Source organism: Furipterus horrens, unplaced genomic scaffold, assembly GCF_987537825.1.
Source record: "Furipterus horrens unplaced genomic scaffold, mFurHor1.1.pri manual_scaffold_5, whole genome shotgun sequence".
NCBI classification, from domain to species: domain Eukaryota; kingdom Metazoa; phylum Chordata; class Mammalia; order Chiroptera; family Furipteridae; genus Furipterus; species Furipterus horrens.
The window spans coordinates 96085069-96112598 of NW_028327175.1; the positions used below are offsets into that span (position 1 = coordinate 96085069).

Consider the following 27530-nt stretch of genomic DNA (forward strand, 5'->3'; position numbering starts at 1 on the left):
AGATTACAATTTCCTACTTCTGTCTTTGTCTTTTTGTTTTTGTTTTTTTGTTTGTTTTTTGTTTGTTTGTTTGTTTGTTTTGCCTTAGCTGTGGAAAATGCCCCGTATTCCCCAGGAGGTGTACATGCCCTTGGTGACCCTCAGTTTCAGGGTACCACCCCTGAGGAGGGGCTCTGGGCCTGTGAGTTCCTGGCACTGCCTCCTTGTAACCAGAGGTTGTCAGCTGCTCTGTACTCAGGGTCCAGCTGCCACAACTGGGTATTGCCAGGATGGGTGTGGGAGGGGTATGTGGGAGGAGGTGGGTTTCTGGCCCTGGGCCTTTGCTCTCTTCCTGTTACTGGAAGCTGCCATACGTCTGTGCCCCGTCTTCACCTCTTTCACTGTGTTTAGCAACAGTGGGCACCAGCCACTCAGGCCAGAATATTGCTTGCCCCACTAGCCCTGTGTGCTGCCCTGTGAGGGCCGCTACACTACTCATTCCCTGACTACCAAGTCAGCTGGGGCCATGGCGAGTGTCGGACTGCATCTGCATTCCTGTCTCTGTCCTTCCCCGCACCCTGCCTCTGCTCCCCTCCTCATTCCAGTACACCTACCCTCATATGTCTCAGTGCATGGATCTCTCAGACATGTTTGTATATTGAGCAGAGAATCCTTTGCTGAATTACATAGTTTCTGACTTTTAACTTGAAGAGGAGAAACCAAGAGGTCTTCTTACTCTGCCATGATGCTGACATCACTAGCAGAGGATCCATCCATTGGATTAATTTTAGTTATTGAATTTTTTTTATAGTGACTATTTGTCTGCCAAGGTTCTTTATATTGTCATTTAAATTCTTATAATAGTTCCTTAAAGTCTTGTTCTTTAACGCCAGTATTTGAATCCTGTGTTCTGTTTCTGATGTCTGCTTTTTTTCTTTTTAGGTAAATTTATCTTCTTATGTACTTGATTTGTTTGTTTGTTTATTTCTCTGTCAGAGATTGAGGTGGGAGGATGTAACTGTGACTTGACACTCTACATGATGGTATCTTCCTCCAGAGAGGTTTTACTTTTGCCTTTGGCGGCAGCTAGGATAGAGGCAGATTACCTCTCTCAAGTTGGAATTAACATGATTCAGAGTTGGCTATCAGTTCTTATGAGGACTGGGGATTTCTTTTTCTGATTTGTCCTGTATCCCAGTATGTAGCCTTTGGGATACCATTCAAAATCCTGAGGTGTTTATTAAGGGCCCCTCTAAATTGGAAAGTCCTGAATTCCAGTTTTTGTCTTTCCAGGACTAAGAGACTGCCAGAAGTTTTTCTCAGCCTCTCCAGCGGCAGCTTTTACTTTAGAATTGGCAGTCATGGGGAAAACTTAGACCCAGGTGTGGGTCTCACCTCTTGGCACCTCTTCTCTGTCTTATCTCTGCAATGTCTCACTGCCTTGGTAGCTCTTCTTATTGCCATACCTTCATACAGGTGTATTTCATATTCAGCATTTTCTTCTTGTCCTCAGCAGGAGGTTTTGTCTAAAACAACATAGTCAGTCATTGTTTAAACATAGTCAGATTTTGTTTTAAAGCACCCTTAACTCCTGGTGGATCCTGCAACTATTAGTGTTCACTGACACTAATAGTTCTTAGGTATTACCAGTCAGTCCCCTGTTGATGTGTGATATTTGAATATATATAAGCTCTCAGAAGCAGGTCTTAAGAGGGGGAGTTTAAAGTAATATGAAAGTTCTTTATGTTGAAGCTTGACTTTGAAAAATAATGTGTACTGAAGTAGTAAATATCCCCAGTACTCAATATAGATTTAGTGCAAGCGGTAGTATAGATATTTGACTTAATTATATTTTTCCAGAGGAACACTAGTAAATACCTAAATCTATAGCTATCCAAACTAGAAGTTAGAGCTTTGGTAGTATCAAATCATTAACGAATTTAACCTGTACCAATAGGAGAAAGTCAACTGTTCTCCTTCCTCTTTGTGCGTGGTATTGATACTTCCATGTGTCTTACAAGACTTCTCATTTTTCAAAGTAGGCATATTTACCCTAGATTCCAAAATTTTATACTTGTATCTTGCATTTCTGACCCTGTCCTATATTATTTCTTTGTTTATACCCTATATTTAAGCCACACTAAAACATTTATTATCTTCTAAGAGCTTTCCTGCTTCCTTCCTTTTCCTTGTTCTGTTCTCCATCTGAAATAAGTATTTTTTTATCAAATTATGAATCATCTCAAATGTCACCTTCTTTTCTTACTGATTGTTCTAACCAGACTCAGCATTATCTCTTCTTGGGCTCTAATTTTTAGAGACTTCTTTATAGTCAATTTATGTACGATCCTATCTCTTTCCCTCATTGTAAATTTCTTGATTGGCATGGTCTTGCTTATCTTTGCATTATTTGTAAAATAGAAAGTTATAGTACCTTTATGAAATAGGAACTTAGTAAAAAATTCAGTTTCAAAGTCAACTATTTCTCTTTGTGACTTGCCTTTTTATACCTTTTGCACAGTTATTTTATATGTTCATTATCTTTATATGGAATGCAAACTTTCCATTTCAGTATGTTAAGGATATTAACTCATCACTTTAATTGAAAATATTTGCTTTTTAGTTTTGTTTATGGTTTGTTTTTGTTTTATTTGGAATTTTTTGTTGTTTCCTGCCTACATCTTGTTTGGGACTCAGTGCTGAAGTTTTCTTTCATTTTTTCAAATAGAGTTCTGATTTCTTGCTCTTTCTCTTCTCCTTCTGTCAGCCCTCTGATGTAAATGTTGAACCTCTTGAAGTTGTCCCAGAGGCTGCTATACTATCCTCGTTTTTTTAATTCTTTTTTCTTCTTGTTCTGATTGGTTGTTCTTTGCTTCCTTATGTTCCATATCATTGATTTCATTCTTGGCTTCGTGCACTCTTCTATTGTTTCCCTGTAAATTGTTCTTTATTTCAATTAGTGTATCCTTCATTTCTGACTGGATCTTTTTTATGCTGTTGAGGTTCTAAGTTCCTTGAGCATCCTTATAACCATGTTTAGAACTCTGCATCTGATAAATTGCTTTTCTCCATTTTGTTTAGCTTTTTTTCTGGAGTTTTGTTCTGTCTTTTCATTTGAGCCATGTTTCTTTGTCTCCTCGTTTTGGCAGCCTCCCTGTTTTTGTTTCTACATATTAGGTAGAGCTGCTATGACTCCCTGTCTTGGTAGTGTGGCCTGATGTAGTAGGTGTCCTGTAGGGTCCAGTGGCACAGCCTCCCCTGTCACCCAAGCTGAGTAATTGAAGTGCGCCCTTCTACACCCTCCTGTTATAGTGGAGCCGTGGTTGCTCTTGGCAGTTCTCTGGGAGGAATTGACCCAGGCCAGTCAGCTGCAAGGACTGGCTGTGGACACTGTCCACCAACCTCTATCCTCCTTGGAGGATCAGCTGTGCAGGGGCAGGGTGGTGGTGCTCTAACGTAGTCTGTATTGGTCCACTGGGTGCACTGGCCCTGGGGTTTTCTGGGTGGTGCAGGCCAAGGTCAGCCCCCACCTGTATTTTGCCCAGGGCCACCCTGCCTGAGGTATAAAGCAATCTGAGATGGCTGCTACTTGAGTTGGGGTTGGAGATTCCTAGGCAAAGCCAAGCTGTGAATCTAGGTTGGCTGCTGCTAGTGCCAGGCCTGGGGCTCACTAAGGCCATCTGTCACTCTGATAGTATTTAGGAAGTTGTGAAGCAGGAGCCATGACCAGCCATTCATATGGAAAAGCAGTTTGGGTAGGGTGGAGTCTCTGGGGATCTCCAAGGTGGGTCAAACTTCAAGGTTGTTGGAGTCTCAGATATAGCTCCTGCTTGCTGGCTCTGTTGGTGGAGGGTTTAGAAAAGGGACAGTGGCCTCTGCTCACCTTGATGCCAGACACTTCAATTTCTCCCTGTATGCTATCGGTGCCTTTCGAGCTGCTACCCCAGTGCTGGAGCTCAGGGTGTGAGCCTGAGTAAGTTTGTGTGTGGGCTCTTTAAGAGGAACTGCTTGGGGCTCCAGCAGTTTCTTTCATCAACTCAATTCCTGCTGGTTTTTGCAGCCAGGAGTTGTTGGGACTTATGTTCCCGGCACTAGAACCCTAGGCTGGGAGGCCCAGTGTGGGGCTGGGACTCCTTGCTGCTAAGATATCCCTCCCTAATTTTTATCCACCACACGTGGATGTGGGACCAGCTCGTTACATGTCTGAGCCCCTCCTACCAGTCTGGATGGATATAGTTTCTTTAATTCCATAGTTGTCAGACTTCCATTCAACTCAATTCCTGACGGTTCTGAGTGATGGTGGTTCTATATTATAGTCATAATTTTGATGTTGTGCGAAGTTGCAAGCCATGCCTTCGCATCTTGACCGGAAGCCTCAGTTTTCTTTCTTTTGTTTTTGGCATAGAAAGTGTTTTTCTACCCCATATTATTTAACAACTCATCTATTTTTTAAGGTTTTTTTTGTTACACTTTTTACATGTAAATCGTTATTACAGCTGGATTATGTGTTTATGTACAGTTTGTGAGATAAGAGATACAAAATTTTCCCCGAAGTGTTGAACCAGGTTTTCGTCAGTCCTGCCAAAATGTTAGAATCACCTTTGGCACTTTGTTAAAAGGTGTGAGAGACCCAAGGTTTTTTTGTTTTGTTCTGTTTTAAATGACTGTCCTTTCTTGTTCTTTACCTGAAAGTAATACTAAAGAAAACATTGATTTTAGCATTTTTTTCAAGCTCATTCTGAGCCTTGGGTTCCCTAATATTAGTCTTACAGAACTGTTGTGCCGTTTTACCACCTTTGATTTTTAAATTCTTCTTTTCTTCCCTTTACTGAGCACTGTTGTCCCGCTATTTATGCTTATATCATGCAACTGTTAAAGAGTAAGAAATCACTAGAAGCTTTGTGGTGATTTAGTATCTTTGTAATTAGGCTAAAGACACTTATTTGCAGAATGCTTGCTGTTAGTTACTTTGCTGTTAGGCCCCTTTGAAGGAGGCAGAGATGAAAACAGACCATCTTTATTATCAAGGGACTCTGCCTGGTAGAAGAGAGATGTATGGATAATTATATTACGATAAATACCACAGGTGTTGTAAAATTTATAAATGTTATGACAGCATATTTTTAAATATGAAGTTGGTAAAGTAAAACAAAATTTAATGAAAGCAAGGCTAAATTAGTTTACGGGCTTATCTTCACTGGAACAGTGTCTTAATTTACTTTGATCATTTCCATAGTAATACAGTAAATATAGCTCTAAACCATTATTGAATGTAACGTTCCACTTTCTTTTAATAACTTAAGATTATTTATTTATTTTTATAAAGAGTAGAAGGGAGGGAGAAAGAGAGGGAGAGAAACACTAATGTGTGGTTACCTCTTATGTGCCCCAGACTGGGGACCCGGCCCACAACCCAGGCATGAGCCCCAGCTGGAAATCGATCCAGTGACCCCCTGGCTCACAGGCCGGTGCTCAATCCACTGAGCCACACCAGCCAGGGCTCCACTTTTTAATATATGCAAAAAATACATTTATTCCTTCTGCGTTTATTAGTTAGCATTTCATTACTTTTCACATTTTTTAATCCCATGGTTAATATTGGAAATTGACTTACTTTTCAGGAGCCCTTCTTCACTGAAATATTTTTTAGTCACTTAACAAGGAGACTTTGTATACAGTATGAATAGGATCACAAAATTGTATTGAAGATCGGGTGCTGAACTACCAACTAGTGTCAGTCATGTTATGTTTGTTTGATTTTTAGCTGTGGAAGAGAAGTGGTGCCAGTTCATCACCCTTTTCCAGCCCAGCCTCATCCCGCTCCCAGACACCAGAGAGACCAGCAAAGAAAATAAGGTAATCAGTTATTAGTTGCTGTGTGGATTATTGGTCAGGAAAAGAGAGAAATTTTCTTAGTATTTAGGCTTTCTGTAACTCTTATTTGGAGAATCATAAAAATTAACATTTAGAAGGACAGTGAAGTACCCACTAGAATTGCTCTTTTTTACAGTTCTTTACACATTGACTGTAGGGGCCACTGGTTCTCTTCTGCATGAGTGACTGGGTGTAAGAGTAGAATAGAGTGAATAATGTCAGCGGGCCGTAGACTTCTTGTTCTTGACTCCAAGTGACCCTCCAGGTCTACCTACTCTCAACCAGAATGCCACTCTTAGGGGTTAGATCTGTGACTAGAACTCTCAGTAACATGGCAGATTATAGTTAGGTTTTGAAGATAGTAATTGTTTTGTGCTTCTCAGTGGCTTCTCTGTGGTTTCCATTAGCTAACTCCCTTTGTTTCTGTGGGAATTCTCTTTTGAGTCCCGCCCCACCCCACCCTCCGAAATACTGAGATCTCAAATCACAGTTGTTCTAGGCTTTGGCCATTTGGTAGTTAGGGCATAAGTTACTCAGTATTTATTGTCAAGAAGACTTTCTAAACTTAATATCATGTTTTTCTCCTACAGAGAAGAAGAAATTTCTCATCATTCTAGTTCTTCAACTCCATTAGTAATTGACAAGGAGTCCCAGGGAGAAAAGGGTAAGTTTATAAACATGCAGGAGTGACTTGTGGTGGTAGAAGTGTTTATGAAGGATGTATAGACTACTACCTATTCCAAACACGCTTTCAGCATTGCTGTGTAGAGGGCCTGGTATATACAGAGACAGAAGTTCCTGTCTTTCAGAGGTTTGTAGTCTGGTAAAGGAGAAAAGTGACATAAACAAATACAGTATGACCCAGGGTAACTGTGGGACAGAGGTAAGCTTAGATTGAATTATCTGTGGACCATCCAGGAATTATTGTCCACCAATTGTATGCATGCATCTGGATTAATTCTCTTTTTATATAGCCCCTTGACTATTAGAAGTAATCTTGTAAAAACACTATCTAAGAGCCTAGACCATGAAGGATAAAGTCTTTCAGAGCTACCCAGTGAAAATTCAGTATTAAAAACTAGGTGGATAAATACACCTATCAATTTCTGGAAGAGGGGAGGAAGAAAACAAGACTGTATTTCTGCCCTGACCAGCATGGCTCAGTGGGTTGGGTGTCATCACACAAACCAAAAGGCAGCTGGTTCGATTCCCAGTCAGGGCACGTGCCTGGGTTGCGGGCCAGGTCCTCAGTTGGCTGCATGCGAGAGGCAACCAGTTGATGTTTCTCTCACACATCAATGTTTCTCTTCCTTCCTGTCTCTCTCCCTTCCCCTCTCTCTAAAAATAAATAAAGTCTATTTCTGAAAAAAGACTATTTCCTTTTTTAGTAATAGATACAACTGCATGGAAGAAACAGAACTTGGAGAATTCCCCATCTACACCTGGCAGCTCTGGGCAGCGTAAACGGAAGATTCAGCTGCTGCCCTCCAGGCGAGGGGACCAGTTGACCTTGGTATGGTCTTGTCCATCTACCCCTTTCCACCCTGGCTTTGCTCTTCTGAGTCTTAATAAGGCTATACACAGGTTTCTTCCAGTTTCTTCTGATTGACTTGACTTCTCCTTTTTCTTTTGGGTAGCCTCCACCTCCCCAGCTTGGTTATTCAATTACTGCTGAGGACCTAGACTTGGAAAAAAAGGCTTCATTGCGATGGTTTAACAAGGTCTTGGAAGATAAGACTGGTAAGGAATAGAGATCTTTCACACTACAGAGAGGACTTGTTATTTTTTTGTTGTTGTTTGTTTTTTGTTTCTTGGTTTATTTTCTTATCTGAGAAATCCTTTGGGTCCTCAGTAGAATCTGGAGAACAGTGAGCCACTGAGGTTGAGGGGAAGCATTTCTAAATGAGTTATACTGAGACTCTGAGCATCCCCATTCTCTATGATACACCACTAGAAAGAATTCCCAAACCAAGGAGGACAATTGAATCTTCTCTTCCTTCCTTAGATGCTGCCTCGAGCTCTGTCACTGAGAACCCACCTACCACTCAGGCTTCTTTTACTTTTACTCTGTCTGCTGCCGGGACTACTCCCTCCCCAACCTCTCTCCCAGCCTCAAGCACTAACCCACTGTTGGAGAGCTTAAATAAGATGCAGAATTCCCCGGGCCTACCATCCTTCCCAGGTGAGTGGGAGAGCTTCCCTTAGAGCAGTGGTTCTCAGCCTTCATAATGCTGCGACCCTTTAATACAGTTCCTCATGTTGTGACCCTCAACCATAAAATTATTTTTGTTGTTATTTCATAACTGTAATTTTGCTACTGTTATGAATCATAATGTAAATATCTGATATGCAGGATGTATTTTCATTGTTACAAATTGAACATAAAGCATAGTGATTAATCACAAAAACAATATGTAATTACATATGTGTTTTCCAATGGTCTTAGGCGACCCCTGTGAAAGGGTCATTCAACCCCCAAAGGGGTCGCAACCCACAGGTTGAGAACAGGTGCCTTAGAGCATATAATGACATCAGCCTTTGTTGAGGTAGAAACATCATGCCTGTTGGTCGCTAGGAATTGTAAGGATTGAACCTGTTCTGGCTCACCAGACCTGAGCTAGTGCAAGTTTAAGAGCTTCAGGATTCTGTAATCAGGAAATTTCAAGGAAGTGGGCAGCTGGAACACTTAAAGCTGGGAAAAGAAGCTTAGTTTTGGTAGTCAGGTGGCTCTTGATTTGAAACCCAGTTCCTTAGCTACTGTGAGTGAGCCTTGCTGTCATCTACAAAATGAGAATAATGCTTACTTCATGAAGTATCGCTGAAGTGAAAATGATTACATGGTTAAGCTGTCACCTGCTTATTAGACTACAGGCAAAGATAATATTAGTTACTTTTCCCTCTAGAATTCCAAGGGTCTGTTAATTGTTCCAACCCCTTACCTTCATGGCACTGCATACATACACGCACCTATTACTGCACTTTATCGTGTAATGGTATATGTTAACTATTAGCCTGTCCCAGGGTTCAAGGGCAGAGACTGTCTCATTAATGGTTATATGCTCTGCACTTAGCACATGGTAGGCAACTATAGTAACATTATTAGGTGAGTAAGGTGTACCTAGGTTATTAACTGGACTTGATTTCAGGTGGTTGGGTTTTCCTTAGTTTTTACACATTTAATTCCAATTAGGCCAAGGTTCTTTTTATTTTTATTTTTTTAAATTATTTATTTGTTTATTCATTTATTTTCAGAGAGAGGGGAAAGGAGAAAGAGAGGGAGAGAAACATCACTGTGTGGTTGCTTCTCACTCGCGCCCCCAACTGGGGACCTGACGTGCAACCTAGTCATGTGCCCTGACTGGGAATCAAACCAGTGACACTTGGTTTGCAGGCTGACGCTCAATCCACTGAGCCACAGCAGCCAGGGCCCCAAATTAGGCCAAGTTTTATTCCCTTTTATTTTCCTTATGATCTGTGAATGGTAGAAATAATGAACACTTGTTGATTTTAAAGAATGAATCCATTAAGGACTAGAGGTGTAAATTTAGTCCTATTGGTTGACTGACTCATAAATCCCCAGCGTTGTGCTGGGCACAGGGAGGATACAAAACCACTGAATATCATCATGTTTGAGGTATTCAGAATTCACTTTCTCTACTCTTTTCAGATGATTCAGCTGGAGTGGCAACCACTATGGCCCATTCGCCTCCGAAGACACCCAGCCTTCTTGGTCCTCTTGGCTCTTCACAGTCAGCACCCTTTCCAAGCCCCACCTCAGACTCCAAACCAACGGTTACTTTCTTGGAGATGACCCCTACTTCTTCCACGATGCCAGTCACTGACACCAAGTCACCTCTGTCCCCTCAGACTGAGACATCTGCCACATCCCAAGCCCTGTCTGCCCCATCCCCAACCCCTAAGCAAAGTATGCTGTTTGGAATGCCGAGCACTCCACCTGCTAATCTGTCTGCCTCTGCAGCTCCTGCTGTGTCTTCAGCATCTCCCATGTTCAAACCCATTTTTGAGGTCTCACCTAAAAGCGAGAATGAGGGCCCCTTGCCATCTAGCTCTTCCAAGGTCACAACCACAGCATCTTCCAGCTCTGCCCTCCCCACGTCTACCAGCACCTCACCTCTCTCTTTCAAGCCTATTTTTAGGAGCCCAGGGCCATCTACAGCTGTGCCCTTGTCAACTCCCTTCTTCACTCAAGCAACTACTCCAGCCACAACCACAAGCACCCCTCTCTTCACTGGCCAGGCTGGTGCCCCCTCAGCGGTGGCTTGTGTGACCACAGCCAGCACCTCCGCAGACTCTGCTTCGAAACCTGCCTTTGGCTTTGGTGTGAGCAATGTGACCAGCAGCATGAGCAGCATGACTAGCACCACCGCTTCCACCTCCCAGCCTTTCCTCTTTGGGAATCCCCCTGCCTCAGGTGCCAGCTTTACCCCAGCCATGGGCTCCATCTTCCAATTTAACAAGCTTCCTATTTCAACAACAACAACGATGACATCCACCACCACCACGACAACCTTTAGCCAGTCCCTGTCCAGTGTTGCGCAGACAGCTGCCAGCAGCAGCACCTCCAGTTTTAGTGGTTTTGGCAGCACCCTTACAACCTCTGCCCCAGCTACCACCAGCCAGCCTACCCTGACATTCAGTAACACTACCACCCCAGCATTCAACATTCCCTTTGTCTCAAGCACCAGGGCCCCTCTCCCGTCATATCCAGGAGCCAACCCCCAGCCTGCATTTGGGGCCACTGATACTCAGCAACAGGGGGCTACCAAGCCAGCCCTCGCCCCCAGCTTTGGCAACTCTTTCACTTTTGGAAACTCTGCAGCACCAGCTCCAGCTGCAACTCCAGCACCAACTCCTACCCAGACAGCCTTTGGCAATACTGCGCAATCAGCTTTTGGTGGTTTGAAACCCACAGCCTCTGTCTTTGGCACCCCTGCCAGCACCCAACCAGCCTTTGGCAGCAGCACAGCTGTTTTCTCCTTTGGTGCAGCCACCAGTTCTGGCTTTGGAGCTACAACCCAGACCACCAGCAGTGGGACCAGTAGCTCAATGTTTGGCAGCACAGCACCGTCACCCTTCACGTTTGGGAGCTTGGCAGCCCCGGCTGGTAGCGGAGGTTTTGGGATCAATGTGGCTACCCCAGGCACCAGCTCTACCTCTGGAGCATTCAGCTTTGGAGGAGGACAAAGTGGGACCACTGGCAACACAGCCCCCTTTGGGGGAGGCCTGAGTCAGAATACATTGGGCGCACCCAGCCAGAGCACACCTTTTGCCTTCAATGTGGCCAGCACACCTGAGAGCAAGCCTGTGTTTGGAGGTGAGATTGGGAATTGGTTTGGTCTGCTGTGCCAGGCACTGTTTTAAGTGCCAGCATAGTCTCCACTCTTAAAAAGTTTTATGTTATTGTGAAGAGACAGACAGGCATTAAATATATATACTATGTCAGGTAGCAAGAAACGTCTTGATAAAATGAAAAGTGTAATTAATAACCATGCAGCAGCTACTTAGATAATCAAGGAAGACCTTTCTGAGGGAAATAAATTTAAGCCAAGGCTGTATTTGTGACAAAAAGGTTTTGAAGACAGGTGGGTGCATGTGAGAGAGCACAGGAGATGGCTAGCACAAAGGCTTATAGGCAGAAACAAGCTGGTGTGAAAAGTAAGGTGTGGGTAGAAGTTTAAAAATGTAAATGGTATAAAAAGGTTGAGAGGCAGGTGGACTTGAAGATCATTCATGGCCAGGGTTAAATGTTTGGATTTTAAGTACTAAGGGAGATCACTGGAGAATTTCAAGCAGACAATTAAAGTGATCTTACTTGCCATGTGAAAAAGATGAATTAGAAGAAGTTTTGATCTTGATAGCTTCTATTTTCTTCATTAAATGAGAACTTTTGGGGAATGGATTAGGGTGAACTGTGTACAGAGGAGGGCCTTTTAATAGTCATTTTGGAGCGTGGAAACAGAACATAATAAGTGTAATAGGAGTGCAAGACAGTTTTGAGGGCTGGAAAATTGTGGTTATTAAAGTAAGGCCAGGTAGCCCTGTCGTTTTTCCCCAGCAACATTCAGTTGTTGAGGTATAGATCTAAAATAAGTGGAAAACTGGTAAAATCCAACCTATTGAAACTCAAGCAAGTACAGCAGGAGGGGCAGTGGATTTGGAGGTCTTGGTGAGATTAAGGAAATGCAGACCTACTAAAATAGTGAGCTGGAAGAAAGAATGCAGTAGTTGTAGTTCAGATTTGGGAGCTAGAGCAGTTCCTGGTGATGACAAGGTGTGACCATAGAAGTGTGTTGTGGAGGCTGGGTAGAGGAATAAATTGCGGTGGCATGGGCAGGGCCTCAGGAGGACAGGAATGATACCTATACCTCATCAGGCTGAGACAAGTGCACATGTGAGAGAATGCAGCTTTCCGAGAGGGGCTATAGAGAAAGCATCATCAGTATTGGGTATCAGGATTCGGTGAGAGTTTGTTGATGGCTGAGTTCTCATGGGCCCCCACGGGCACATTAGGGGATGTAGAGGATAGATTGGAGTAGTGAATTTGGCGGAAGACTTGGGTTTCTGGAGGGGGGGGAACAGGTAAACAGGGAGAAGAGGCGTAACATGATTAATCCTGGTAAAGATGAGTCAAGCTAGAAAATGGATGGGAGTCCACTGAGTGTCCCCTCTGCTATGCTTTGGTGAGGGCAGAGGCTCTACTAATTAGTGGCCAGAAGGCAACACTGAGGGACTTTCTCTGCTGCAGGACTGGTTAGGTGGCTGGGAGACAGGCAGCCTCATCAGGTGTTAACACATTGTGTACTGAGGGATTTAAATGCCTTTTAGAAATAACGAGAATTCTTGCCACCCGTACGTAATGTGTTAAGACTAATCCTGTGCAATGCCTTTTGGTGGATGAACAAGAACAGTGGTTCAAGGCTAAGGTGGCCTCTGGGGAGTGTCCCTTCAGAGACCAGATCTCTCCTTGCAAGGTTCACTACTATCTGCTTTGATGCCCTCTGCTGTCTTAGTCTCTACAGTTCTCTCTTCTCTCTAGGCACCTCCACGCCCACCTTTGGTCAGAACACCCCTGCCCCTGTAGTGGGCACATCAGGCACCAGCCTCTCCTTTGGGGCATCCTCAACACCTACCCAAGGCTTTGTTGGAGTTGGACCTTTTGGTAAGCGTGGCAAATTTGTTGCCAGCATGACATGCTTATTTGTCTCTGAAAGAGGGCTGGGCTGGGCGGCTCCTGACTCTCTTGAGGCCTTCTTGGGAAGATCATGCTCATTAGCATCAGAAAAGTGTGGCCAGGCTGAGTCTAGCACAGCCCAGGTTTGGAGTTGGCAGCAGGGAGCAGAGGAGCCTTTTGGGGCAGAATGTTGCAGATCACTGGAAAGCTGGGTAAAAATGCCTCCTTGGACCTCTCCCAGACTTATCTGTGATTCTGGGGTTTTGCCTTTTTAGTAGACCCCTTCCTCAAAGGAGTTGATACAGCTTGGGATGCCCTATTTAAATACCCAGAGTTTGTTGGCCTAACCTTCCAGAGATTAGGGCACCCAAAGGAGTGTTCTCAGGTAGCAGCTGCCCTGATCAGATTTTGTTGAATCTTTCCAGGATCGGCGGCCCCTTCATTTTCAATTGGTGCAGGATCCAAGACACCAGGGGCTCGACAGCGACTGCAGGCCCGAAGGCAGCACACCCGCAAGAAATAGACTTTGTCCCTTGCCTCCATTCCCCTGACCCCTTACCCAGATCTGGACCTTGGCACCTTGCTAGGAAGAGCCTCTAACCCATAGTTCCATAAAGCAAACCTACCCCAGACATCTGGCTTCAGCTACCAGGGAGGTAGTAGCAGCCCTGGGGGCCATTTCCCTCTCTTAGAGGAGGCAGAAGCCTCAGACCTCTTGGGGGAGGGGTGGCAGGGCAGAAGCCAGATACCTTTACTTGAACAATTCCACTGGTGAGGCTGGAGAGAACTAAAGAAACATCTGTACATATTGTTCACTTACTTCCCTGACTCATTTAGTGTATAAGCGTAGTCAGGCGGCCTCCCTTCCCGCCTTTTCCCCAGAGAGCAGTCTTTGCTGAAGGGTAGCAGGTAGGCTGCCCACCTGCCTCTCTGGTATGCATTTGATGGGATTGGGGGAAATGGACTATCCCTAAAGCTTTACCTTGCTTGGCTTGGCTATAAAATATGGTTCTCCCTTTAGGGGACTGTTTCCCTATTTCTTGCTGCTTTGTCCTTTTGACTGGTTCCTTGCAGGATCTATTGCTTTTTAAATGATCTTGAATCAAGCTTTGCCTTGAAGACCCCAGTGGATGCTGCTCCTGCTGTTTCACTTCCTCCTGCCAAGTCTGAGTCAGTGTTTTGTCCCAGCCCTATCTGCCAGTTTGGCCCCTAAAAGCTTGGTGGCTCAAGACTGTTAGCCTGGCAGATCCAGGGGTGATCCCTCCAGGGAGGGAAGCTCTTGGAGCAGGCAGGATGCCCACCGCTGCTTTCAGCTGCCTCCTCGCTCACCATCCCCGCTGACCTCATTGGGCACGTCTGCCTCTCCGGGATTGTATGTTTAAAGCCTTGTCCTGTGTTACTTTGTCTGATGCTCATGTCTATTGCTCTTTGAATCGAGTTTGGAGGAAGAATTGAATTGTATGAGTGGCGGCATGTTGGTAGTGCCGGACTTAACTGTTTAAAAGTTTCTGGGACTTAGCTAATTGAGTGTGAAAAGTAGCACCACTTTATGGCTACAAGTGCCAACTCCTGGATTTTCAGATGGTGTTTTGACTTTATGGGCTGGCAGCCCAAGAGGATAGGGCCAAAGGGGAGAAAAGACCTCGTCCTTCTGCTGTTTCTCTCTCCTACCCACCTGACCGCAGAGGTTACATCACCCAGTGTATGTTAGAAAAACCTAAATGAATGAGCCACATTTTAAATTCTTAGTCCTCCCCAACCCAAACAGGGCCTTCAAACAACCTTTTCTTCCTTTGTTTCAAAACCACATACCCCAGGCCTAAGAGCCTTGCTGCCATGCCCATCCTCTTTGGGAGAAGTATGAATGTGTGTGTCTAAATTAAAAGAAAAAAATATTTAAACATTTTTTAACAAAATAAAAATTTATTTTTGTATTTAAGCTAAATTGCCTTTTAAATTCCTTCAAGCTTGGTTCATTGAGGTGGTTAAGTATAAATGCTGTTGACTAGGAATTAGCTGTATAGTTAAGTTATGCCTGTGTGAAGAAGAGGCTCCAGTGCTGTCCCAGGCATCTTTCCTGAGGGACTAGAGCTCTTTCTGGACACATTATGTAAAATGTAATTCTTATTTTATAAATAATGTGACTTAGATGTAACTAGTCCCCCTCCCCCTTTGTGAGTGAGTTTTGAATGTTTTGTGGCAGGGGACTGACTGTTCCTCCCACCCCCAAGAAGAGCTCTGTTACCATTTAACTGTCTGTGGAGCTGAGGAGGGAGCCTGAACCTCAAGTTCCAAGTACCTACTAGAATTGGAAGGGTGGGGTGGGGCACAGGCCTAGAAATCAAGCTTCTACCTATACCTTATGTAAGGTAGACCCTCTTAGTTTTAGTACTCGAAGCTAGTTTACCTCAGTTCCACAGGCAGGGCAGTTGGTCCAGGAACCCCCTGAAGAGGGTGTCCTGGCACAGCCTGAGTGTGAGTGTGAGTGTGTGTATGTACATGTATGTGCACTGGGACTTTCCATTACAAATAAAGACTTTAACTCCTGTGAGTCTAGTTGGAATTTTTAGTATGAATGTGAGGTTTTTCCCCTTGCTTGTGTCATGAAAAATAAACTGTGATCTATCGTAGACCATGTCCTGCCTTTTATTTTTGTGAGTCACTCTTCTCTCACCAGCAAGAACATGGCCCAGGGAAGGGACTCAAAGGAAAAGGAAGTCTACTCCTTTCCAGCTGGAGAAAGAGGGCTATCCGTTTCCTTCCTGTAGCAATAGAAACAAAAACCTTTCAAAAATAAAACTGCTGCCTAGGGCTGAGAGGAGAACCAGTGTCTTCTTTTTGTTCCTCCCAAGAAGTCAAAAGCTCTGAGCACCTCCTATGTGTCAGGTAGCACGCTAGGAGCAGCTCCCGCTTTTCGCCGCCTCTTCCTTCTCTTTGGAGCAGAGCTGGTTATAAGTTCTGGTGCTGACACTTTGGCCTGTGAGACTGAGCTAGAAGAAAAGTACAAGTAAGATGTGTCCCAACCTTCCAGCATCTTCCCAGCAGGCCTCCTGCTCACCTTGGCACTTCTACCCGTTCAAGTACAGCAATGAAGAAGCCACCAGTGAGCGTGGTCTCAGGGGAGGCCCGGAGGCAGTGTTCAGCCCCTGGAAAAGTGTTAAGGCCTCGGTGGGGCCAGGAGGGTAGGACAGGAGCTAGCCTGCAGAGAATAAATAGCAGACTTCTAGATAAAAGAACAGCGCCACCCCTCCCCCCTGCCCCCACTCCAAGACCCTGGTGGAAACCAACTACCTGAAGGTTCCTGAGCTCTGCTGCAGAGCATCCTGTACCACATCTTCATTCTCCTCTTGACAAAGGGAACACGTGGAGTAGACCAAGCGCTGCAGGGAGGGGAAAGTGAGTGCATGGCACAAAGCTCGCTGCTGGAATGCTGCCAGAGCACGTAAGCGTTCCTTGCTAGGTGTACCTGTCCCAGGTTCCTCCAGCTGTCTGGTCAACATACCTAGGAAAAGACTTAATTACAAACTGCTTTATTTCATACTGAAATCACTTTATAAGTATTTGCCCAGGGTCACAAAGACAATTTGAATCAGAACTAAACCCAAGACCCAAATGAACTACCCCTTACACTCTTAAGGCTGCTCTGAATCTATAGCTGTCTAGGCCACTATTTCTCCCCATCTCACCAGAGCCACTACAAGAAGGATCCAGTAAAATGTACTGGACCTGACGATAACGCTGGTCTGAGGGTGACACTGCCAGGAAGTCCTCCTCAGCTAGCTGGCAGCAAGAGACTCCAGCCCGGGCCAGCAGAGTAGCCATAGACGCCAACCGCTTGGCATCCAGGTCGAAGGCAAAGATCTTCCTAGGGTCAGAGTTGAGGTTAATTGACTATGCAGAAGGTAATGTTTAAACGGCCTGCAAGGACTAAGGAATGCACATCTCACACCTGCAACCCACTGGGAAGCTTAGCTTGGGGTTTTATGAGGAACTGTCCTAGGTCCAGAAGGAAATATTTAAATCAAAATCTTCCTTTCAGCCTTGAGACCTCCTAACATAAAAACAAATTCCTTATTTCTTTTCACCAGCTATAGGACTGGACCCCATTCCCTTCCTCTAACCATGGCACTCACCCTTGGTTCTTAAGAATAGCAGCCAGGTGACTCGTCTTATTGCCTGGAGCAGCACATGCATCAATGACATGGGAACCCGGGGGCGGAGCCAGCAGCATGGCTGGGAGACAGCTAGCCTGGCAGGGCAGAGCACAGCAGTTGGGTGAACAGACTCCCCAAGTTGGTCACTCCCACCCATTCTTCCCTTCTTCACCCACCTTACTTACCTTGTCTTGTAAGATGAGGTGACCAGCATGGTATAGAGGATGTTCATGCAGATCTGTCTGGGCAGGAAACACAAGCAGCTCTGGCAACAAGGGATCCAGAAGAAAACACCTCCCTTTGAGAGCCCTTAGGTCCTCCAAGCTGCCAGGGAATAAGAATCATTCATTCAACATTTTCTGAATTTTTTCATGCCAGGCTAGCATTTTACATATTACCTCACATGTTAACTATTCATTCATGCAACAAATGTTTAAGACTGCTATGAAGAAATAAACAGTGGTAAGACAGTCTGGGAGTTCTGGCCAAGATGGAGGCATAGGTAGACATGCTGCCTCTCCCTCCACCACTAAGGAGGAATACAACTACCTCAAAACTAGAGACAACCAGAAGTTACAGAAAATCAAGCTGCATGGAAGTCCAGCAAACAAAGATATAAAGAAGAAATACTCATCCAGACAGGTAGGAGGGGTGAGGCCGGGGAGGAGAGGGTACAGTGTGGAGGCAGTGGTGGCAGCAGTGGCGACAGCAGCTGTGGCCAGCCAAGGGAAAGCGCAGTCACACATTAAAAATAGTAGGGAGGGACACCTGGGGAACACTAGCACCAGACAGACCAGACTTCACAGTTCATGGTTCCAGCGCCAGGGAAAATAAAATCTCATTGCTTCTGACTGTGAAAACCAGCTGGGGCTGGGGTAGAGGAAGAAATTGCTGGTCTCAGCAGAGTCCACTTGTTTAGAGGACCCTCACGTCCCAGAATGTCTGCCGACCCACCACTCCTGAAACCACAACCAGGGCAACAGCTAGAGAGGCACCAGTCCCATACGGAAGTGGGAGAAGTGCCTGGAAAAGTGGCGAGGGCTGAGCAAGCAGCACTGTTCCCTCTCAGACCCCACCCCCACAACTGGTGAAATGGGTCACCCTGTACTGACGAATACCCCTCACAACATAACAGGTGCGACAGCTCTACCTAAGACACAGAGACAAACAAACACAAGAGCCTGTCGAATTGAGGAGACAAGAGAAGTTTGGCCCAAAAGAAGGAACAGATCAAGGTTCCACTGGGAGAATTAAGTTACAAGGAGATAGCGAATCTAACAGATGCAGAGTTCAAAACACTGGTGATAAAGATGCTCACAGACTTGACAGATATGTTTGAGTATGGCAAATGCAGAAGTGAAGAAGTGAAAGCTATGCTAAGTGAAACGGGAAATCCACATGAAACCAGTGGTGAAGGGAAGGAAAGAGATTCAAGTCAATGATTTGGAACATAAGGAAGAAATAAACAGTCAACCAGTACAGAATGAGGAAACAAGAATTGAAGGAAAAAAAGGGCTTAGGAACCTCTGGGACAACTTTAAACATGCCAACATCTGAATCATAGGGGTGCCAGAAGGAGAAGAGGAAGAGCAAGAAATTAAAAACCTATGTGAAAAAATAATGAAGAAAAACTTCCCAAATTTGGTGAAGGAAATAGACATACAAGTCCAGGAAGCATAGAGTCCCAAACAAGCTAGACCCAAAAAGGACCATACCAAGACATAATTAAAATGCCAAAGGTTAAAGATAGAGAGAAATCTTAAAAGCAGCAAGAGCGAAAAAGAGAGTTACCTACAAAGGGATTCCTGTAAGACTATCGGCTGATTTTCAAAAGAAACTTTGCAGGCAAGAAAGGCTGGCAAGACGTATTCAAAGTGATGAAAAGCAAAGACCTACAACCAAGATTACTCTATCCAGCAAAGCTATCATTTAGAATGGAAGGGCAGTTAAAATGCTTCCCAGACAAGGTAAAGCTAAAGGAGTTCATCATCACCAAGCCCTTACTTATGACATGTTAAAGGAATTATTTAAGAAAAAGATGATCAAAACTATGAACATTAAAATGACAACAAACTCAAAACTATCAACAACAGAAACAAATAAATTAAGCAAACAACCAGAATTGGAACAGAGTCATAGGTACGGTGCTCATTTGGAGGATTATCATCTTGGAAGGGTAGGAGGAAGAATAGGGAGATGGTGCAGGGATTAAGAAGCATTACCAGTAGGTACAAAATAGACAGTGAGAAGTTAAGAATAATATAAGAAAGGGTGAAGGCAAAGAACTTATATGCATGACCCATGTACATGAACTAAGAGGGGGGTGGGATTGCTGGAGGGGAGGAGGGTACTGGGCAGAGGGGAGCAAAGGGAAAAGAAATGGGAACAACTGTAACAGCATAATCAATAAAATATACTTAAAAAGTCCCTGGCTGGTTTGGCTCAGTGGATTGAGCGTCGGCCTGCGAGCTAAGTGTCGCTGGTTCGATCTTCCAGTCAGGGCACATCAGAGAAGGAAAACTCTGACTCCAAAAAACCTCCGCTGCCTTGCGGCATACCTCTTCAGGGGAAAGGCTAAGGGAGTAAACCCCGACAGAAAATCCGGAGCCGGAGTCCCTAAGGCGGTTTGACGTTGTAGTCAACACCGGCAACTCCTGCAGCGCACCTGAAGCCAAGCTGTATTGACTCCGTCTTTCCCTTGGACCCTTTAGCTGCGAAGAGAGGGGGGGTCTGCTGCATGGGCAACATCAGACCCTCCATATCACCCTGCCCAGGCTCTGTAGCTTCAGCTTCACTGGAGAGGACACTCCAGCGTCATCACAAGATGTCGATTCAACACGGGAGGAGACAGATACCGTGTCACTCCCGAGTTGGACTGCACAGCCATTCTCGGCGGTGCAGATAGACTCTTAAGAAGCTACACCATCGTCTCTCGAGACGGACGGCTGCCGACCGACCGACCGACCGACCGATACTTAAAAAAAAACTTTAGAGGCAGAAAAAAAAAGTCTGGGTTCTCAGATCAGACTCTGGTTTCAGGATCCCACCTCAGCCATTTACCAGCAGTGGAAGCATGAGCAAGTACCTTTAGCTCAGCCTGTTTGCACTTCTAGAAAATGGTACCCGTGTGGATTAAATGAGTTAATACATGCACAATACTCAGAAAACTATATAGTACAAATTAGGAACTCAATGAATGTTAGCCATTACTGCTAAAACAACCTCAAGGAGAGGTTACTTTGGGGGGAACTGGCCAGTGAAGGGGCAGTGCAGGGGAGATGAGCTGACTCCTGATAGATGAGTTAGTAACATAGGAGCTGGGATGAAAACTACATTCACTAAACTGTAAAGGAGCACTGTCCACTCTACCTGACCCACATAGAAACAGGCCTAGAGAATAATGTCTCAGTTCAGAAAGCTATCAAGTAGCAGAGGTGGAATTCAAACCCCTAACAGCCATTCTCTACCACCCTGGTCTCTAAGCAACATGCTAGAGGCCAAAGGGGAAACATCGAAAACAGATAGCGGCGGGGGAAGAAGGCAGAGGTGGCTTCCCAGAGCTGTCAAAGGACAGAACAGGAGGAAGGAGTGAGTCCAGGGTAGAGGTGGGGGAAGTATCAGGGCAGAGTGCAGTCACAACCACCCCGCCTCACATCTCTTCCTATCCATTTCCCCAGCCCCCAAGCACATCCCTAGATTAGGGCACCTGGGCAGAGCTCTCCGCTCACCTGGAAGCCCGACCCTGGTAAGAGAAACCTTGTCTCTTGAAATAATCAATTGCATCATCAGAGCAGGTCTTGAGAGTGTTCACCCGCACAAATCGAGGCACCTGGGAGGCTAGGAAGCAATCAGCTGTGAGTGGGCGGGAACACGGCCCTCTCCCTTGAGGGCCTGATGGCTATTTCCCCCCCGCCCCACTCCCTACAACTCAGCTCACCTGGGCCAGGTCCACTTCCCACTTCCAACAAATCCTCATTCCGGCTCACACCTCGACGAACCTTCAGCCGGGCCAATTCAGCCTTCAGCCTTGCCTGGTGACGGTCCAGCAGAGGTTTCCATCTGCCGCCCTGCCCTCTAAAGCCTCTTCCCAGCAACAACTCATACACTAGCACCTGGAGATGGAGAGACAAAGAGGGAAAAAAAGAAACTAAACTTAAAAAAAAATAAGCATAAATGCCTTCAAACTCTATAGTGTTGGAACTGCAAGGGATAAACAGATCAACAGACCACCTGTCCAGAGAGTAACAGATAAAAGTGCGGTATCTTGTCCAAGAGCACACAAAGTTAAGGGCAGATACAGGATTTGAACCCAATGTCTCGCTTCCCCAGTCCCGAACCCTCCCCACCAGCAGAGTTCAAGGTCCCAACCCTCCTCCTCGTCAACATCACCCTTTTGTCTTACCTAACGGCTCCCTGCCATTGCTACTTTTGTTCTTATTTAATCTTTCACAAACGGCTCGAAATTAAAGCATTTTCATCCCACCTCAATTCATAACTCAGAAAGGAGCTGAGCATCCTCATTTCAAAGGAGCGACTTAAGTTACACTGTAGTACGTAGCAGGGACCAGATTAGCTGGGGCTCACTGCCGGGCCCCGCGCAACCCCACCCCACGGGTCACCTTGGCTAGGTGCGGCCGCAGCTTCTTTTCGGCGCGGAGGAGGCCGGCGCTGGCGATCACGGTGTCCAGCACGGCGGAGTAGCGCTGCGCCTCGCACACCAGCGCGTACAGCTGCTTCACGTTCTGCGCGCGGCCAAAGGGACACAAGCTGAGGCGGGGGCCCGGCCCAGACTAGCCCCACACCCGTCCCGAACCCCGAGCCCTGCTACCTGGAAACTGCTGCCGTACACCAGCCCCTTGATGGAGCCCTGGCGGCTCTCAACGCCTGCCAGCACGGCCGCTGCCGCCGCGTACAGCGCCATTCCCCGCACCCGCGCCTCTTCTCGGCTCTGTCGCGACGCGCGCCCTGCTTTGCGCCGCCGCCTGCCCAGACTTCCGGGGTCAAAAGGCACGGAGGTGCGGAACCCGGAAGTCCCGGTGCCCATCCGAGTCTCCCAAGGCACGTGTCAATTCACACTAAGGCGGAGGGAGGGGCTAGGAATACATTTCTCCACTTCTTGGTAAGTCTTAGCTTTTTTCTTTCAATTTTTGCCCACCTGAGAGGCAAACAATGGGATTTTAATGCTGTTTTAATTTCGTATGTTATTGAGATTGAGTATCTTCATATGTTTACTGGTAATCTGTATTTCTGTTATAACATGTTAATGTTTTTCTCTCACTCTTTACCATCTTTCTCTTAGTATTCTTTACATACTAACATTATATACTCTTGTCGTAAGTATTGCCATCTTCCCCCATTTATTGTTGCTTTTTTTTAATTATTGTTTATTTATTTTTATAGAGGGGGAAAGGAGAAAGAGAGGGAGAGAAACATCACTGTGTGGTTGCCTCGTGCCCCCAACTGGGGACCTGACCTGCAACCTAGTCATGAGCCCTGACTGGGAATCAAACCAGCGACACTTGGCTCACAGGCCAATGCTCAATCCACTGAACCACAGCAGCCAGTGCTTATTGTTGCTTTTTAATGTGGTTAATAGTTGCATTGGAGAGCATGGTGTTTTCATTTTTTAATCTTTAATGATTTCTGCTTTTGGAGTCATGTTTGGAAACCCCTTCACACTTCTACAATATAGAAATCACTATGACTTCTTTTTTTCACACTTAAATCTTTATAATCTGTTTATAGTTCATTTTGGCACATGATGTGAGGAAGGCTCTAACTTTGTTTCCAATGACGAGCCTTTCTTGTATTCATGGTAATGACTCATTTATAGGAGCATTTCTCCAACCTGATTCCTGGGAGAACAGAGGTAGTATAGTATTTGTCTCGGTGTCAGCAGCACCCATGTGATTGCTGGTACATAATAGGTTGATTGAATAAACCCATATGTATCTCAAGAATTCAAGCAGACAGGCCTCTGTGCAATGGAGTATTTCAGTCCGTATAGTTTAATGCTAACAGCATATTGTCAGCATTTTATAAGAGGGTTGACTCCAGTCTACCTTAAAATTACTGACTTGTTTGGCCCTGGCTGTTGTGGCTCAGTGAATTGAGTTCCGGCCTTCAAACCAAAGGAACAGACATCTGTTCAGTTGGGATGCATGCCTGGGTTGTGGGCCAGGTACCCGGTTGGGGGCGCTCGAGAGGCAACCCGCATTGATCTTTCTCTCCCTCTCTTTCTCCCTCCCTTCCTCTCTCTAAAAATAAAATCTTTTAAAAAATTGCTGACTTGTTTTAAGATTTAACCAACTCCTATAGCTATAGATTAGTTCATAAGTGATCCTTTATTTTTTCTTAAACCTCACCCAAGGATATGTTTATTAATTTTTTTTTTTTTTTTTTTTAGAGAGAGAAAGAGAGGCAAACATCAATGTGAGAGAGAAACATTGATGGGTTGCCTCCTGTAGGCACCCCAACCAGTGATCGAATCCGTAACCTAGGTATGTGCCCTGACCGGGAATCAAACTCACCCCATTTTGGTGCACAGGACAACACTCCAATTAATAGAGACAGCCAGCCAAGGCCATATGTGCTCTTTTAGTGGAACCCCTCCTCACCTCTTCACATTGAAATCACGTCATCTATTTTTTATTTTCTTCATAGCACCTATTACATATATGATTGTGATTTATTCTCTCTCCCCAGCTAGCTCCATAAGGACAAACCCTTGTCTGTCTGAGCACTCATCTATCTTTACCTCCTAGACCAATGTTTGTCACAATAAGGACCTAATAAATATATGCTGAGTGAGTGAAGGAATGAATGAATGGGGCATAAATTAATGTAGAGCTAGCCAGTTGTGCTGCAGTTGACCCATCCTAAAACAATCCCCCTTCCTTCAGGTGAATGGTAACAGGTGCATTAATATAGATACAAATCCATAATTTATCAAGATGAGGACATTTTTTTCATTGCTTTGAGAGAGAGAGGAAGGGGAAGGGAGAGAGAGACATCAATGTGAGAGAGGAACGTTGACTGGTTGCCTCCTGTGCACACCCCTACAGGGGATCAAACCTGCAAGCTAGGTATGAGCCCTGACCAGGGATTGAACCTTCAACTTTTCGGCTACGTGACAAAGCTCCAAGCAACTAAGCCACACAGGCCAGGGTCCAATGTCTTTTTTCTGTCCCAGAATCTCATCTAAGATACTACATTACATTCAGTTGTCATATCTCCTTAGGCTCCTCTTGGCTGTGACAGTTTCTCAGACCTTGTTATTGATGACCATGATTGTTCTGAGGAATCCTGGTCAGTGTTTTGTAGACTATCCCTCTAATGGAATTTGATGTTTTTCTCATGATTAGACAAGGGTTATGAGTTTTTGGGAGAAAGACCACATGTAAAAGTGCCATTCTTATCACATCATATCAAGGGCACATAGTATCAATGTGACATTATTGTTGATGTTGACCTTGATCATCTGGCTGGGTAGTGTTTGTCAGGTTTCTCCACTGTGAAGCTACTTATACCTTTGTCCTCCCTGGAAAGAAGTCACTGTGCACAGCCCACACTTAAGGAGTGGGGTGGGGTGGTGGGGGGTCATGCTCCCACTCCTTCAGGATGGAGTAGCTACATAAACTCTTTGGAATTCTGCACAGATTTGTCTCTTCTGCCTCATTTATTTAATTAATCACTCATTTTTATATCAGTATGGATTCATGGATATTTATTTTATACTTTGAGTTCTAATCGAATACCACTTTATTTTGTTGCTCAAATTGTTCCCATTTTGGCCACCTGGAGTGCTTTCAGTTGGCTCCTATGTCCCACTGATAGGCTCCTATTATTGTAAGATTTTTTGTATGTTTATTTGTTTTTGAGAACTTCTTGCCTTCTGGCACTACAAGATACTCAAAGCTCATTTTAAAAAATAAAATAAAATAAAGCTCATCTTGTGTATTCCCTGATCTAGTCCTAGAATCAACCATTTCCCCAAGAAGCCTTAGTTCCTTTTAGAGAATAGTATTAGAAACCAGGATCTGGGCATAAGGTGACCTGTTTCTTTTAATGTTTTTAATTGTGACAATTAGAAAACTCAAACTAACATGTGTGCTTCATATATTGCTGTTGGTAGCACTGTTTTAGCATCTCCTCTAACCTAAAAATACCTTCTCTTAATCCCACCTTCTCTCAGACTCATGACCCAGTCCCTTCCTTCACCATCAAACTTTTAAAAAGGAGAATCAGCAGTCATTGCCTTTAATTCCTCATCACATGCTGTTACTTAACTCCCTGCAATATGTCTTCCACCCCACTACACTGAGGTGACCCTCTCCAAGGCCACCAAGAATTTCCCAATATTCCTCAGGTCTTTGCCACCGAATCTGAGGTTTCATGGCACTGCTGCACACACTGTCTTTGTTGTAAAGCTTTGGCTTCCATGACCTCTCCTCCTGGCATACCCTTCCATTTCTCTGACCATTTCAAAGTCTCCTTGGAAGCCTTCTCTAAGCTGCTCCTTAGATTCTGGTATTCGATCTTCTTACCTCCTTTCCATCATTCTGACATATCCTCCCTGGGCAGATTCACCAACCCCAGCACTGTCACTACTACAGAACAAAGTTAATATACACTGAAGTAGCACTGATAGCTCTCCCTGGTCCAGCCCCTACCCACCGGGTCTAGCTCCAGCTCCAGCATACCTCTGGGCACTGAAACCCTAAAGGCTCTTCCTCTCTGATTACATTCCACTTCTTTCTGCTCAAATGCTAACTCCACATGAAGAATTAACTGCCTTTTCTTCTGCCTTCCCCAAATTGGATGTGTATCAGTTAAGATCTTTTGGTTGCAGGCTTCCAATCCAAGATGGCATAAGAAGACCCTGAACTCACTTCCTCCCAGGAACACATTGAATTTACACATACAGACAGAGCAATTACCCCTGAAGCAGAACTGAGGGCTGACTTAAAAGCTTCTGCATAACAAACAAGAGAGAGAAACAACACAGAATCAGGTCTCCCTAAAGTCTGCTTCAGCTCTAGCTTCCAGCTGAGTGACTTGCCCCCAGGATTCCCCTCAGCTCACACCACCCTAGCTACAGCTCCCACCCAGGTGTGGGTTGTCGCCTGGACTTCCTGCAGACCAAATCTCCTTTTCAGCTATACCCCTAGCAGCTTACGTCTGGGAATCACTACAGCTTGCACCTGCTCCAGCTTCTGCTTTTGGTCCCAGTGTGGCTTGCACCTGGGACTACCTGAGGCCTGGGCCCATACCAGCTATAGCTCCAGGCCGTGGTAAGCCTTGGCTGTCCTCTCTCCTATCCTCTGCCCCACGACTCCTTGTGGCCCATGCACACTCCAGCTGGCCTGCCAAAGACACCTGGCACAAATAGTCTGCAAAGAGGTAGTTCCTACACAAGGTAACTCCTTCAAGACAAGGAGAGGTTGCTGTTTCACCTAATTCATAGTAACAAACACAGAGGAACAGCCAAAATGACCAGACAGAAAAAATATGTTCCAAACAGAAGACCAGGAAAAAAAACCCATAAAAAGAACTAAATGAAACAGAGACAAGCAATCTATCAGATAAATAGTTCAAAACACTGGTTACAAGTATGCTCAATGATCTCAGAGAGAACAAAGAGATAGGAAACATAAAAAAGAACCAGTCATAAATGAATAATATAATAACTGAAATGAAGAATATATTAGCTGGACTCAACAGCAGACTAGATGAAGCAGAGGATCCAATCAATGATTTTGGAAGGTAGCAGAAAATACCCAACTGGAACAGCAAAAAGTAAAAAGGAATTTTAAAAAAATCAGAATAGTTTAAGGGACCTCTGGAACAATATCAAGAGTAACAACAACATTGAAATCATAAGGGGCCAATAAGGAGAAGAGAGAGAGAGAAAGAGATAAAAAACCTATTTAAAGAAATAATGGCTGAAAATTCCCCAACCTAGAGAAGGAAACAGATGTCCAGGTCCAGCAAGCACAGAGTGTCCCACACAAGATGAACCCAAAGAGATCCACAGCAAGACACATCATAATTGAAATGCCTAAAGTTAAATTAACAAGGGTTTTTTTTTTACTTCAAAGTTGGAAACAAACAGAAACAGACTTAACTATATATCAAATGGGTAACAAATATATTAAAGAAAAGTGGAAAAGAGAATCCAAGTAACTTAGCTACAGTATTTCCACTTCTCCTAGTCTGAAGATAAAAGGACCAGAAGAACTGCAAAGAAAACTTAAATTTGACTTAATATGTTAGTAGGTTTATTAATAGTGGTGTGGGCATCATGATTCTGAAACAAGTTTATGTATATG

The 27530-nt window shown here is 44.8% G+C and overlaps 2 protein-coding genes across 2 annotated transcripts in view; one reads left to right on the forward strand and one right to left on the reverse strand.

The window, feature by feature from the left end:
• The window catches only part of POM121C (POM121 transmembrane nucleoporin C), a 32414-nt gene extending 16739 nt beyond the window's left edge, over positions 1-15675 (forward strand). The window contains exons 6-13 of the mRNA XM_090276866.1: positions 5744-5835; positions 6444-6517; positions 7242-7366; positions 7491-7593; positions 7859-8035; positions 9521-11188; positions 12911-13033; positions 13471-15675. Coding sequence (XP_090132992.1) covers positions 5744-5835; positions 6444-6517; positions 7242-7366; positions 7491-7593; positions 7859-8035; positions 9521-11188; positions 12911-13033; positions 13471-13568 — 2460 coding nt within the window. The 3' untranslated portion in view covers positions 13569-15675. The remainder of the gene's footprint in view (positions 1-5743; positions 5836-6443; positions 6518-7241; positions 7367-7490; positions 7594-7858; positions 8036-9520; positions 11189-12910; positions 13034-13470) is intronic.
• NSUN5 (NOP2/Sun RNA methyltransferase 5) lies at positions 14949-22183 on the reverse strand. Its single transcript, XM_090276868.1, has 10 exons — positions 22028-22183; positions 21819-21941; positions 21137-21311; positions 20928-21036; positions 17385-17523; positions 17179-17294; positions 16732-16910; positions 16337-16547; positions 16104-16244; positions 14949-16035 (listed from the first exon to the last, which is right to left on the reverse strand). The coding sequence occupies exons 1-10, from the start codon at positions 22118-22120 to the stop codon at positions 15921-15923; spliced, it is 1401 nt and encodes a 466-aa protein (XP_090132994.1). The 5' UTR covers positions 22121-22183; the 3' UTR covers positions 14949-15920.
• Positions 22184-27530: the final 5347 nt, after the last annotated feature.